This window comes from Panicum virgatum, unplaced genomic scaffold (genome assembly GCF_016808335.1).
Source record: "Panicum virgatum strain AP13 unplaced genomic scaffold, P.virgatum_v5 scaffold_1680, whole genome shotgun sequence".
Taxonomy (NCBI): domain Eukaryota; kingdom Viridiplantae; phylum Streptophyta; class Magnoliopsida; order Poales; family Poaceae; genus Panicum; species Panicum virgatum.
In genome coordinates this window covers 134053-149317 of record NW_024376274.1, presented here as the reverse complement: position 1 = coordinate 149317, position 15265 = coordinate 134053, and the positions used below count along the sequence as shown (strand labels likewise).

The following is a 15265-nucleotide window of genomic DNA, read 5'->3' as shown; positions in this document are numbered from 1 at the left end:
CAAAGCTTCTGTTATCTGCCGGTATGTGAAGTCCATTTAATTTTCGGAGCGTAGAAGACGCCGCCAGCAGCGACCATCGGCACACGCAAGGAGAAGAGAGTAGAAGGCGGCAATGGCGTGAGCAGCTTTCGTTCTGCGTGTCCGTCGTAAGCTTGACCTCGACGCCGACGGTGAGGGTGAGCGCGGCATGCCGGCGACCAAGATCAGCAGCACTGCTGCCACTACTACTACTTCGATCGGCCGCTTCAGCAAGGCACTTGAAAGCCCTCGCCAGGCTTAACTTGGACGACGACGACAAAACGTACGACGACCCGCACATCTCCTCGCAAGGCAACGGCGAAGGCCGATCTGCCCTCCTGCCGAGCCCAGTTGATAGAGAACCTCAAGTCCCTCGCCGCCACCGCAGATGTAAACTGCGATAGCAAGAACAGAAAGAAGACGGCACGGATATTTGTAGACAAGCTCGTGCTGGTGCCTCATCAGTAGTCTCGTCACAGGACGACAACGACGACCCCAACCCCATGGCGCTGGTCATCCGCGATCCAGCCGGAGCGGAGACGCGGTGGATCAGCCAGGCCATCGTCCCCGCGACGAACATGCGGTTGAGCGGGATCGTGCGCGGAATCACCGCGGCCGTGGAGCCTATCTAAAGGGAAACACAGAGACGCTGCATCCATATTCTCGATTGACAATAGACTCCACCATCAGAACCAAAAGGAGCCAAAATGCCACCGCCAGCATCTCTCCTCTCCAGAAGCGACAAGTCTCTGAGCATCATATCACATCAGCAACGTATATGGGAAGATTCTGTACCACTGGCAAACAAGTTTTTCGCCAAAACCAGGCCCATTTTCAGATGAACTGTAGAAAAGATCAAAAGAAAGTTTAGCAGATGAACAGTACCAATTTCAGGTACAAAAAAAAAGGTACCATGGTGATCTAACAAAACATGCAGACTTCAGCCAGGGAGGGAAGTATATTACCACATTGAAACAGATACTAACAACTTATTCTTGTGCGTGCAATCAGTCCTTTTACTCTTTGCATGTAACAACTAAATTTATGATAAAAGGGAGTATATTGAGAAGATAGTACTAGAGTCTTCATCATAAGATATTTTACTCTTTGCATGTAACAACTAACTTTATGATAAAAGGGAGTATATTCAGAAGATAGTACTAGAGTCTTCATCATAAGATATCTTGAATATTCACTTATCATTTACCTTAGCTTTTTTTACTTCTCTTTGCTTAATGCAACTCCCTGAAGGTCCTGCATTTTTTTTTATCCATGGATGTTTCATAACATCTTCAAGAGAAAGCCTTTTGCTTGAATCCTTCACAAGAAGCTGCATACAGAATCACACATCAAAGTAAACAGTCCAGCCCACACCCACCACTTCAATCAATATCAGGATATTAACCAATACTTCTAGATGTTACCTTGGAAATGAGATCCTTAGCCCCTGAAGATACATAAGGAGTTGAAGGGAATGTCAAATCCATTCTAAGTATCCTGCCCCAAATTCATGTGGCACAAAATGTTATGGAATGAAAACCATGGATTAAAGGAAAACAGATGCATCAACCCATACCTTCTCAATGTGTTTTCTAGGTCCTCAACTTGAAAAGGAGGTGAACCATACAGGAATTCATAGCACAAGATTCCTAGAGCCCAATTGTCAACAGCACGGTCATGACCTGTCCCCTTTATCATCTCTGGTGCCAGATAATCAATTGTGCCACAGAATGTGTGCCGTTTAGCATTTGACTGAACTGCCCATCCAAAATCTGCAATTTTAATCTGGCCCTGGAAAGGAAAGTCAACTGGTTATCAAATCAAAACCCAGAATTTGATGCACCAAGAGTTACAAAATACAGAGTGTGGCATGTGCCATCTCCCCAAATGCTTTGGAGACGGGAAGCATGACTAACATTTTACTGATAGCATTTAGTAATACACATAACATCAATAGAAGTTATTAGAAATTCTGAGGCATTGCAGAAACACTTGCATTTGTATACCATTTCTCCACATATGTTAGCAAGTTGGCAAAAGTATGTGTGTCTTTCCAGATTTACTCATATAGGGGCATGTTATATATCCTGTCCAGGAGTGATTTATATGCAAGATGTATTACCCTTACCCCAATCAAGATGTGATGACAATCTACCATCTGCATTGTACATATATTACAGTACATTGAGTTTTTTTATGGTCAATGTGGATCTCATTCGTTCGTTCATTCATTGATATGAGCTTGTTTTAAGCTCAGCAAATAGAGATTCAGAAGTAAATACCAAGCACATGGACTACATGCCTCTATGATAGCTACATCACTATGTGACAGTCTACCTTGAGTTTCACACGCTAAATGTTGTCTATATGAATTACCCTTTCTAGAGAATATTTTGCTTTTGACACATCCAAAGAACTAAGTCGTAGAGTGCATTGTTTGCATATAAAATAGTGAAATACGTAGTAATGTACACTTACAAGGGCCAAAACATTTAGAGAAATAACTTTAGCCCCAAGACATCAGATATATATTAGATTCTTTAGCATGTTTATGATGTACAGAACCAAAATCATCAGCCCAATTAAAATTATAACAAAATGGTGTGGAATCTACAGTAACTACTCTTGAGCAAAGTTTACAGTAACGCTTGTTACACTAATGGTTTTATGTTAGAATACAAGCTGTGTAAAAAATAAAAGGAATCATCTGGTTACAAAATTACAAGACGAAAAACAGTGAAAGACTGAAAGTACAAAGACAGGCACCACTAAATTTGCAACAATAAATATTACCAGAATAAAACAAATTAAAGATGTCACCACAACGGTTGCAACAGCGGCATAAAGAAGGAAAACCAACCTTTATGTCCAGTAGCAAATTCTCAAGTTTGATGTCCCTATGGATCACATGCTTCTTGTGACAATATGCCAGTGCATCAGCAAGGCTTGCGACATACTAAAATACATAAGGTATACAGTCACAATCTTAACAAAAGTATGGCTAATGAGAAGGAAACCTGCATATCAGCATTTCGCATACATATATCATGTTCTAGGATCTGGTATGGCATTTTCATGAGCTGAGACAATGTTATGCTAAAGGAGATGCTATGGATTCCCACACTAGTTTGTGTATAGAAGTTCAACTTGCAACCAGTGACCAATTCACATGAAGTTCAGTACCGATGTACCAGCATTAATGTATTGTGCATGATATTACGAAAGTAAAATCAAGTCGGGGCATTCCAGAAAACCCTCTTGCTGCCCTTCATGAATTGAGTAAGTAAAAGTAATAATATCATAAAATTGCCAGGCAAAGACCTAATCATCTCATGGGCTAGATCTCTAAAACTTTGTTTGTATCCCTCCCTACCTCCCCCCCTGTTTTTCAATCTTAGTTTTGTGTTAATCAAGTAAGAGGATGGGGTTCCTCACGGTATTTCTCTCAAAAACATCGATGCAAAGGAGGGGTTCTCACAGTAGCGGCCGTGCGCTCGGTGAAGCGGCCAGCGGTTTGGAGCACCTTATAGAGCTCGCCACGGGCGGCGTACTCCAGGACGAGGACGACACGGTCTTCGTCGTGGAACCAGGTGAAGAGGCGGAGCACGTTGGGGTGGTCGAGGGCTTGCTGAATCTTGATCTCCCGCCTTAGGTGATCGTGGAAGCCGTACTTCTCCAGCTTCTCCTTGTAGATCACCTTCAGCGCCACCACGTACCCGCTCTGGGGCATCACCACGCGCAGATTAGCCTCCGCGGAGGAGAGAATTTCGGGGAAACATCGGAAGTTCGACAGGGGGTTTCCTTGGACCGACCTGCTTCTCACGGGCGAGGTAGACCTTGCCGAACTTGCCCCCACCGATGTGCTTGCCGATCTCGAAGTCGGACATGCTCCACTCCTGCCGCGCCGGCGCCGCCATCGTAGGCGAGGCGAGAGTGGTGGGAGAGGGCGGGGGCCAACAGGTGAGGAAGATGGCAACGGTTTTGCGGCGACCGATGCCGAACGGCAGCAAGGGATTGGAGTCGTGGTGGTTTTTGCAGGCCGGCCCATAGTGTACCACCAGGGCCCATTTAACCAGCAATCTCGCATACTGGCCCAGCGTTTTATATAACACAACAGATGCAGCATGATCTACAATTACCAAAAATGGAAGATTTGCACCTTCTGAAACAACTCCCCCTTATTTGCCCTATGATTGTTCCTCAAGAAAAATTGCCCTATGATTATTTTAAAAATTAATCCATTTGCCACGTCCATCTGCAAACGCAACAGCTCGCATTGTTGTGAGACGGCCGTAACATTTCAGTTGAGGTTAAATGTTCCAATTCAAGTATGCCACAGTGTGCTAGGTGCTCCTATTGTTCAATATCTGTGCCACAGTGTACGCACATTTCAGCCAGTATAATGTATCATTCATTCTAAGGAACCGGGGTGTGCCAGTGTACTAACATTTCAGGGGCTATTTGTGCCCTATTGTTCCATCATGCAAAGAAACAAGGTACCAGCCTCTATTCTATAATCAGCGGGGTTGTAGCCCAACAGTACTCCCATCTCTTTGTGGGTGTTGAGCTCCTGGGTTCGACTTCTTGTGGGAGCAAATTTAAACACGAAGCTGTTGGCTATTCAAATAAAAATCTCCCTCGTCGGCGAAAGCCAGGGTTCGGGGGGTTTTCTCAACCGGAATCCTCAATTACTTTTGATCAGCATTTTGAATAAGACGAAGGATCGAAGTTTTGAAAAAAAAAAGTCAACGTCGTCAAATAAAAAAAAGAATGGAGGGAGTATATTGCAAGCACAGATATAAAAATATGGATACTCGGATATGAGCCATTCTAGCGAGTGGCTTTTCCTTGGGCAATGGAACTGTTTTTGCTTTTCAGAATTTCAGAAATGGAATTAGTACATCTATTTATGTTCAGGGTCGTGAAATATGAGGTTGTATCTTTAACCTATACTATGTGTTACATGGCTGGGTCACTTATTATTATTCCCTGTGTTGCTTACTTCAAATTGTGGAATTCTTGATATTTAACAGTTACTACTATATGTTTATCTGTATTTAGCTTCTTCCTGAAAACTGGTTAGATGGACCTTTTTTTAGAGCTGCTTCTTTGGTTTTTTTTTATTATCATGTCCTTATCAAACAGCCATGGCAGGGGCATTTAATATGTATTTGTTTATTTATATCTCAGTAAAGTTTGTAGTGATTTCCATGTATTTAACTTCTCTTTTTTTTACAGATTATTTCCCAACCTATGGACTTCTCTACAATTCAAAGAAAAAAGGGATGGTACCTATTATACCAATGTTCGAGAAATCAATTCTGATGTTAGATTAATTTTTGCCAATGCCACTACAACAAAACCATCCAGTAGAGACACTTTTGTACAGACACTTTGCTATTTGTCTTAATGAATATGACACAATATGTTCTAGAGACACTTCTTGTGGTACTTTAGAAAATGTCTCAGGTATTGAGACACTTCTTGTGGCACTTTAGAAAATGTCTCACGTATTGAGACACTTCTTATGGCACTTTGAGAAATGTCTCAAGTATTGAGACACTTTGTTGGGGACCAGGTCCCCACTCCTCATTTCCTCGGCTATATTGCGTGCTGGTTCTGAATGTTAAGACCAGGAAGACAAGACCGAGGAGGCGAAATCCCGAAAGAGCCGAAGATAACCCGCGTGAAGCACAGCCTAGGGCAGAACTTCAGAAGAAAAGGGCCGAAGGTGATACCGAAGGAAGCCAGCATGGGACTCCCGGAGAAGACAGATATCGCAAGATTGAAAGGCAAGAAGGAAGGCACTCGGAGCCGAAGGTTGAGGCAAAGGCCGAAGGAAGAAACTGTGACACCTCAGGTGTCAATACTTTTAAATCCAATCAATACACCTTAGTTAAAGTTAAAAGAAAAATTTGGGAAACTAATTCAAAGAGAAAGGACCAACTAAGACACAAATCATACAAAAGAAATTAAAGGAAAAAGAGAAAGGAGTGAAAAACTACTCAAATTTTAATTCAAAAATGTGCACAAAAATTTTTGTTGGCTCATGAGAGGTATTTCAATTGACATGTGCTCAATTGAACTTCAGCCAAAATCAAGTCAAAAACTGATTAAAACTAAAGTCCTTTTGTGCAAATATGTAAATGTACCAATAGTTCAAAATGTGAGTTTCAAACGAAAATTTGCATAACACAAAAGTTGTAGATCTTGAAAAGTTATGCAAAAATGGTATTCAACACTTTCCCATTTGAGCCCTCCAAATAGGAGATAATTTTTGTTTATCGAGAGGTCCCTGAAATTTTCAGAAATCGCAAAAGAGCCCCTACCTCCATCTCTCTCTCCTGGCTTGCTCTGTTTCAGCCGCCGCCTGCCGTACGCCGCCGGTGGACTTCGTCCACCGCGCGCCCGCGGCCAAATGGACCCGGGGAAACCTCTCCACGCCACCTGGCCTGCCCCTTGGCGCCCTCCCACGCCCACACGCGTCCCAGGCCGCTCCCGAGCCGCCACGACACCCCGGCCGGCGCAGCGCCGCTGCCTCCTCCGCCCGCTCGCCGTCGAGCCACCCAGGACCAAATCAACCGCCCCCAGTCACTGCATTCCTCCCCCAGGAGCTCCTTGGCCTATAAAGACCCCCAGCACCCCACAGTCGCGCCCCTTCTTCCCCTTCTTCCTCCTCCCGCCGCTCCGCCATGGCCGCCGAGATCCAGCTCGCGCGGACCGGCTAGCCCAGCCCCACATTGCCCCCTCCGACCACCGCAGCAGCTTCGCTACCTCCCAGTTAAGCTCCACGCGCGCGGAATCGAATCCAAACCCCCTCCCGAAGCCGTTCCCCTTTTGCGCCGCGGCCGGCGAGCTCAGGCTCACCGCGGACCGGCCAGCTCCGGGGAAGACCGAGCCCGACAGCTACCCCAGAAGCATCCACGAGCTCACGCGGTGCTCGTGCGCGCCTTGTTCCCCTACCCCGAGCCCTCCTTCGCCTCCAGCGCCGGCGAACCGAACAACCGACCCGCCATCAACGCCGACGAGCTTGAACCTGTGCTCCAAACGCTCGAACGTCGACCAGGGTAGGTGTTCCTCGATCCTTTCTCCCCCACGCGCCTCCCCGTGGCAGCCCCGGTAAGCCCTGCACCGCAGAACACCACCGGCAAGATGCCACGGCGGAGAAGGCCGGCGAAGGACCCGGTTGTAATTTCTTTTTTTCGTTCAAGGGTGTCTCTGCAAGTTTTACAGTGTATACCAGTGAACTTCTAAAATGTGAAACAAATCACAGAAAAATCAGAAAAATGCAAACTCAACTGATCTGGAATCCTTGTAACAAAATCTACAAATTTTGTAACATTCACATTTGCAGAAACTCAACCGAATTTAATCTAGGGAAAAGATTAAGAAAATCACCTTAGGCATATTCATGAAGTTCTGCTCATCAAATGACCTTGATTTTTGGATATGTTATAACTAATGGGATTCTAAGATCACAGTAAAAAGATGACACCAAACCAAAACAGTTATCAGGTTAGAACAATCAAGATTCTCTAATCTGTTGTTAGCATTCTCGATTTAATTCTGGAAAATATGTACATGAACTTGCTCTGAAAATTTTACTACAGCCTTGTGCCACTGAATTCCTGCAAATATCTAAATTTCAAATTTATTAGAGTTAATTTGCTATATACCATGATTTATGCTTGTTTAATCAACTTAATTCCTCATATATAGTTCTTATGCTCAGAAAAATCCATATTTATTTCTGGAGTCTCTTTTTAGCTCTGTGTTCCTGTCAAAAAAATTTGAGCTGCAGTTACTGAGTTTGGCTTTGTCGAATAATCATGCTTAGCATCTTAGGGCTAGATTTACTATTTTTGTTCTGAGTAATCTACAATGTTTATGATCTTTATTTTTGGGCATGATCTTGTTTAGAGTATGTTCTACCTTTGATAAAAAGTTCAGATGCAATACTGGTCAAATGAATCTTGAGAAATTCATGCAAACTCATGTTAAGTTAACTGAATAACTAATTTATTATAGTGAGTTAAATCTTGAAAAATTTTCTGGAGTATGTTTAACTCAGGACTAGTCTCTGGTAAAAATTTGAGAACCAAATCCTTGGTAAAACTTTCTGTAGAATTAATCTTTGTTAATGGCTTGCTGTTTTTAATCTTTTTATCACCTCTGCTATATAAGTGTATAAAATCTGGAAAAATTTCAGTACTGAGTTTATGCTTTGAAGTTGCTTGCATAAAATTTGTAGCACCAGAACCCATGTTGAACATTCTGTACAAAAAGATGAAGCAACTAGAGTAATCCATTTGCATGAATAGTTATAGTTTTTGCTCTATGATAGATGCTGAAATTTATACCCTGAAGGTTCAAGTTTGAATCTGAGTTACTTTAGTATTTCATCTCTAGCTCTTTAGTAGTTGTTTTGTTAAGGAATAATGAAAGCATGCTATGTGTTGAAATTGAAAATGAAAACCCAAAACCCCACTCATTCATGAATAACCGTAGTTATGCTTGCTACTCTATAAACGATTGCCCATGAAATGAAATGTGAAATCATCACTAAATTAACTTTCGTGGAATACAACTTTATCGTGAAGGAAAGAAATTATATCCCTGAATAACTCAACATCTTGCATTGCATATAGAAACGGTTAACCTCGCGGACGGAGACTACGAACTGGTGCCCGCGGACTCTCGTGCGGAGCAGGAGGTTAATTTGAACTGTACTAACTTGTCCCAAGACCTGGGCCAAGCCCCAGAAGCTTTTCTGCCTGACAGTGCCCAAGAAGGCAAGCCCCAGAGCATAATCCCACTATTTTTCCGAATTATCATTCTGCCATCTATTTATTAATGTATGGTAATAGTTGGTTTTCTGCATTTAAGTTTCTCTAGGCGTTGATCGAAAACCCTAGATGCATGATCCATAGGAACCTATGTTTGATACCGGATCTTTTTATAGACTAGTTGCCATGCTAAATAGGCACGGTAGAAGTCGAGTGGTTTCCTGCCTCTCGCGAGCAAATAGGAATTGTACCGACTTTAATTCCTGTTGAAATGTAAGGACAACGGGCGGGGTTGTGTAGTTGTGATACCCCGCTGGTGTAGTAAAAAATGGCTAAGGTCGCGGTGTGTGGCTCATTTCGCTAAGCGTTTGAAAGTACTAGCCACATACCGAGAAATATGGTAATCGGTAAGCTTAAGTACCTGATTGGACCGGCGAGTGGAACGATCTCGCACCCTCCTGGTAGAAGTAGGGTTCATTTTATGTCGCGACGTACGGGTGCAGAGTGGTCGGACTCTGTAGTCGGGGAGGGTGTTCCGGATCCACGGACTGGAAAGAAAGGGGAAAAGTAGCGTGGGCGGGAGCGAAGTCGATCCCCATGCGTGTGGTCTAGGTTCCCCTGGCCAGGTTGAAATTCGATTCGGAATCGTCCGCCTCTCATTGCATGAGATTGCTTAATGATTTCGGTCACATAGAGTAACAAGTGGAATACGATGATGAAAATACTGCTGGTTGATTAAATGGTTGCTCTACCATGTTTGAGTAGAGTTAGTTGCAAATGTAGAATGGTTAATTCCACTAGAATCTTGCTAAGTAAAACCTGACAGTAAGGATCAACACTTAGTGGCATTTTTGGCAAACAAACCCTACCAACCAAAAAGCTTGCATGTCTAGTTATCGGACTATGTTATATCCGGAGACGGGTCAGTCTTGCTGAGTATTAGTATACTCAGCCTTGCTTGTGGCACCGTTTTTCAGGTACTAACTTTGAAGATCTGTTTGCGAGTCTTACTTGGCCTTGCACTCTGCCTCCGGGTTGGTCTGTTGAATGGGATGGCCCTTCAGCTGGTGCTAATCACCCTTCCGCTGAGTGACGCATTCGTACGGGCTTTACCGATGCGTCACGTTATTTCGTTAGTTATCTTTTAATGCTTCCGCTGAACTTTGAGACTTGAATAATTTGAGGAGCTGGAACTCCGTAGTACTTCACTAGTCTGAACATGGTTTGTAATAAATTTTTTTTTCCGCTGCAATCACTCTGAGATGTATGAAATGGTTTGTGTTGTAATCTCTGGGCTCACCTTCGTGTGAGTGTTGTCTGCTGATCCTGGAATAGCGTGGCTTTTATCGAGGCTTCACTCGAGGAACTACCGGTGAGTGCCAGATTGGGTCAGAGTTGCTTCGCAACGAAGATCAGTGCACCCGGGCCCAGTAGTTTTGGGTGGTTCCGCCACAGTTGGCATCAGAGCTCGCAGACAGCCTACCAGGGATGGCAACCTCGGTTTTTACAACAACAACTTAAAACTTGACTTCAAAGCTACTAAAGTTTTGAAAGAGTTTAGGATCTCCAAGGACAAGTCTAGGACGTAAAGCCCTAGGGAATCTTATGGGTATAATCAGGTGGCTTATTTTGTATGGCTAACTTCCAGCACCTTACTTCTCAGTATTTAAATCCTGTAATTTAAATTCTGCAACTACATCATCGCCACGAAGGTATGCTTACTCAGTCAGCTGAGGGAGTCTGACCTTCCCGTCGGTGATGCGAGCCGAACGCTGGAGCTCAAGCAGTGGCCTACTTGAGCTGCTGCCCATATACCAACTTCGGTTGAGTATATGGGGAGTAATAGTTCGAAATTGGAATTCAATTCCCCGTCAAAAACGGTACTCAGTCAATACGTTGTTTCGATAACGTATGCTTAACGTTGTCCATACGGCGGTAATGGTATGGATGCCGATTCTATAGTGATCGGTAATGTATGGGGACGCTTTCGTGAGTGCTGGCACGAAAGGTTCATTTTATATTCTGTCAATCTTCTGCAGGTACGCTAACTCGAAATCGAATTATAGGCTATCTAGCTATATCGAGTAGCTATATAGTGAGAGACGTAATATGTATGCCACCAAAGTCATTGCGTAAGACCAAGGTTACTTGGCAATTTTTTTCCTTGGTGAGGACGTATAGGCTCTGCATTCATTCTCAAAAAGATTAGCAAATAAATCTCTGGGGAAATCGCAAGCAAATCCGTTAAAACGCTATCCTAGGGAGTATCCAGAAAGTCTGCAACCTGGTTTCCACGAATTTTAACCTTCTGATAAGTTACTCAAATCGACTTGGGGTAGTAAGACTAAATGATGTTTCCTAAGTTATCAAGCTGCTGTAAAAATTTGAAATTTTTTGAAGCCTTCTAGCATGGTATTTGTATTTTTGGATCAACCCTGTGTAAAACTGTTAACTCTGAACCATCTATACAACTGAAATTTTTCGACCTTTATAAGTTGCTCAAACTAAAAATCGTTCAACATGAAAGTTGTAGACAACTAAGTGATGAGATTACCATAAAAATTTGAAGAATTTATGACGTCTGGGTTGAGAGTTATAGTCAAAATACACCCTCTCTGGACACTCAGTTTTCCTGGTTGACATCACTCTGAATACCTGAGCATATCACCCCCATGGAATCCGAATTGAGCTTAGTGATGACTAGGTGAATTGTTCCTTAACATCAGAGGGATCTTGTGTAAATTTTTGAGAATTTTTGAAGCAAGTTCTCTACAGTTTTGGCCATTTCTTTCACTATTCCAGAGTTAGTAGTTCTTGTTACCATCAGCTGATCCATCGGCCTTTTGTTGGGACAGATGGAAGAGCTGCTGGTCGTTGACGCGCAGGGGCACGTGCACTCCGCTTGCCTGCACTGGGACGGGTTTCCCCGCCGTCTTTGGGAGCTTTTGAGTGCAGCCGGTTACCTCCAGCCACCGGTTTACGATGGCCACGAGTTTGTGGAGGACGGAGTTCGTCGCTGCAGTGTGACGATGGTGATCCCGCAGCACCCGCTCAACGGGTGGGAGCCGATCGTGACTCAGATGGTCGGTCACTACCTGCTGGACACCTGGGAGCTTACCACCATGAGGGCGATGACCACCTTTTGCTCTTTGCACCCTCTGGAGGTGGTTCTGACCGCGTTCGGGTTGTTCCCTGCACCTGACCCGGCAGACCCGCTTTGGCTCGACCGGATGGCACACGTGGACGTGGTCGCTACCCTTGACCCGGTCGGGGCACTTCGGACGACAGCGACGTGCTTGGACGGCCTTTACAGACTTCACACTTACCAGAGTTACGCCGTCGCTCAGTTGGTGGACCACGCTCAGGCCCTGCACCTGGCGGTCCAGCTGAGAGATGGGCAGCTTCAGGAGGCTAGTACCGAGCTCGAGAGCAGGGCTACTCTTATCGCCCAGCTCCACGGCCAGGTTCACGAGCTTCAGGACACTGTGTCGGATCGTGACGCTACGATCAACTTCCTGGAGGACCAGTTTCACGACCTGCAGCTTGAGATGGACGAGGCTCAGGGGCAGCTCCACGCGATACAGCACGCGCAGGATGCCCTTCACGCACCTCCCGACGAGATGCAGGTGGACGAGGAGGACGAGCCCCAGGAGATAGAGGGCGTTTCAGAGATGGACTCCGAGGACCAGGCGCCGCAGCCCGCCCCGGTTGAGGTTCACACTCCCGCGGCGAGTGAGGCATCGGTCAACATGTAGACCGAGGCGCTGTTTCTTAGCTTTTGTAGACTCCTCTTAGTGTGGCCTACTTTTGGATCATGGCTACTAGGCTAACTTAGAGTTGAGTAACCCCCTTAGTACTGATGTTAGGAGTGACCAAGTAGAAATGAGAGAACGATGGATGTAATGAACCCCTAATCCTACTAGTGTTAATTATCAGTGATCTGCAAAAAGCTGAAGGCAGCAGTTAGTTCGAATTTTTATCCTCTTTTCCTTTCGGATTTAGCTCCTGAGTTGAATACCAAAGTTGTTCCAAATTTCATCAGGAACCTGCTCGCAAAATTTCAGCCCAAACGGATTGGTATTGCAGGAGATAATCACAAATTACAGAAGCTCTGTTTTCTGTGAAGCAGAAAAACCAGAGGAGGAGTAATTGAATTTTTCGACTAACCTACTCTGGAAATCTGATTTTGTGATGACTACCAAAGTTGTAGATCATGAAATTTCCTATCTCTTGTAAAAATTTCAAGTCCATATCATGTATCGAACTCCAGTTATGAGCGTTTTCGTATCGCTGGTTTTGCTGCACAACCTGATTAAGCAATTTCCAGTACTTCCATGTCATTTTGAGTTGTATATTCTATTTGAAATGATGATAATGATGAGCCTAATGCAAAAGTACTCACATTTCAGATGGTTGGATCAACTCGAGGCACCCCTAGTGGTTTTGGAGCCGGAGGGAATGGCGATCCACCTCCACCTCCTCCACCAGTGGGTATTGCTGAGGTTCTTGCTGCCCAGACAGAGATTTTGCGGCAGTTGGTTCAAGCTCAGCAACAACTGCGGGGTGGGCATCATGCTCATCACGCACAAGAAGCGAGCTACCAAGATTTCCTCAGTACTCAGCCTCCGCTGTTCAATAAAGCGGATGAGCCTCTGGACGCTGACGCTTGGATTCGCACGATCGAGTCCAAGTTTTCTCTATTGACTAATCCTTGTTCCGAAGCGAACAAGACTCGCTATGCCGCGCAGCAGCTTCGCGGATCAGCTCGTATGTGGTGGGATCATTACCACGGGATGCTACCGGCTGATCATGTGGTGAATTGGAATGAATTCAAATTGGCTTTTCGAGATCATCATATTCCAGCTGGACTTCTTGACCGTAAGCTCAACGAGTTCTTGGCCTTGACTCAGGGCACTCGTACCGTGGTGCAGTATGCTCAAGTATTCCATCAATTGTGTCAGTATGCTGGACATCATGCCGATACCGACGCTAAGAAGCGTGAACGCTTCCGTCGAGGCCTTAGTACCAAATTACAGGAGAGGCTAAATCTTGTCCGAGCAGACTCATTCAATGAATTGGTGAATATGGCTATATCTCAGGAGGATCTAATTTCTGCACACCGCGCTGAAAAGAAGCGCAAGGCACCTGCTGGACCCTCGAGTGCCTCTGCACCGAGGTATCGTATTGTGCAAAATAACCTACCCGTGTCCTCTCAGAAGGCCCCTCAGCCAGGGCGTTGGATTATTCGGCCTCCTCAACAGCAGCAGCAGACTCGATTCGGGCTTCCCCAGCAAGCTCGATTTGCACCTCAGCAGCAGCAGAACGGCCCTAGGCTGAATGCTCAGCCAGCCGCTCGCCCCGATAATAATAACCGCTGTTTTAGATGCGGGAGTCCGGATCACTTTGCCAAGATGTGCCCCCAGGCGGGACAATCTCAAGGGCAGGCTTCTCGCAGGAATGATCAGAACAAGGGCAAGAGGCAAACCATTCAAGTCAGGCAGGGCCGACTTAACTTCACCAACCTTGCTGACCTTCCTGAGGGAGCACCAATCATGTCGGGTACATTCTCTATAAACCAACACCCCACTGTTATCTTATTCGATTCTGGTGCATCTCATAGCTTCATTAGTTCTAAATTCGGAGCAAGGGTTGGGTTAGATTTCTGTCACACAAAGGGGTCATTTATGATATCTACCCCGGGTGGTAAAGTCGCATCAAACCAAATCGTTCATAATGCGCCACTTAGTTTGGGTAGTAAAACTGTTCCTACCACTTTAATCTTGTTGCCACTAGAAGGTATGGACATTATTCTGGGAATGGATTGGATGAAAAGACATGGGGTAATGTTAGATATCTCTTCCCGAGCCGTTGAAATAAATTCTCCAACTCATGGTCATTCGATTCTATATTTACCACATCATCAATGTCACAACTCTTGTGCCTATGCCATGAAAGATATTCGTCTCGAAGATATTCCTGTAGTCCGTGAGTATGTAGATGTTTTTCCGGAAGATTTACCTGGTATGCCGCCAGACCGGGATATCGAATTTGTCATTGAACTTCAGCCTGGTACAGCACCTATTTCAAAAAGGCCATACCGAATGCAGCCTAAAGAATTGGCTGAACTAAAAATCCAGCTACAAGAACTGTTGGACAAGGGTTTTATTCGCCCAAGTGCTTCACCTTGGGGCTGTCCAGCATTGTTCGTAAAGAAGAAGGATGATAGTCTGAGGTTGTGTGTTGATTACCGGCCTCTCAATGCGGTGACCATCAAAAATAAATATCCACTTCCCCGCATTGATGTATTGTTTGATCAATTGGCTGGAGCAAAGATTTTCTCCAAGATTGATCTTCGTTCGGGTTATCATCAAATTAAAATCCGGCCTTGCGATATTCCCAAGACCGCCTTCTCAACCCGATATGGTCTCTATGAATATTTGGTTATGTCTTTCGGTCTCACC

The 15265-nt window shown here is 44.8% G+C and overlaps 1 protein-coding gene across 2 annotated transcripts; it reads right to left on the bottom strand.

The window, feature by feature from the left end:
- Positions 1-450: 450 nt before the first annotated feature.
- LOC120693997 (serine/threonine-protein kinase Aurora-3-like) lies at positions 451-4004 on the bottom strand. Of its 2 annotated transcripts, none has more exons than XM_039977188.1 (7): positions 3831-4004; positions 3497-3739; positions 2879-2974; positions 1595-1809; positions 1443-1515; positions 1226-1348; positions 451-861 (listed from the first exon to the last, which is right to left on the bottom strand). In XM_039977188.1, the coding sequence occupies exons 1-7, from the start codon at positions 3933-3935 to the stop codon at positions 853-855; spliced, it is 864 nt and encodes a 287-aa protein (XP_039833122.1). In that variant the 5' UTR covers positions 3936-4004; the 3' UTR covers positions 451-852. The 2 variants fall into 2 exon arrangements, with proteins under 2 accessions (XP_039833122.1, XP_039833123.1); XM_039977189.1 differs by having other exon boundaries at positions 3497-3715.
- Positions 4005-15265: the final 11261 nt, after the last annotated feature.

Excerpts from the sequence above, each read along its gene's own strand:
- LOC120693997 (XM_039977188.1), bottom strand. The coding sequence starts at position 3,935 with ATGGCGGCGCCGGCGCGGCAGGAGTGGAGCATGTCCGACTTCGAGATC. Across the intron at positions 3,740-3,830 it reads ACCTCGCCCGTGAGAAGCAG|AGCGGGTACGTGGTGGCGCT; the intron begins GTCGGTCCAAGG and ends GTGATGCCCCAG. Across the intron at positions 2,975-3,496 it reads CCGAGCGCACGGCCGCTACT|TATGTCGCAAGCCTTGCTGA; the intron begins GTGAGAACCCCT and ends TATGTATTTTAG.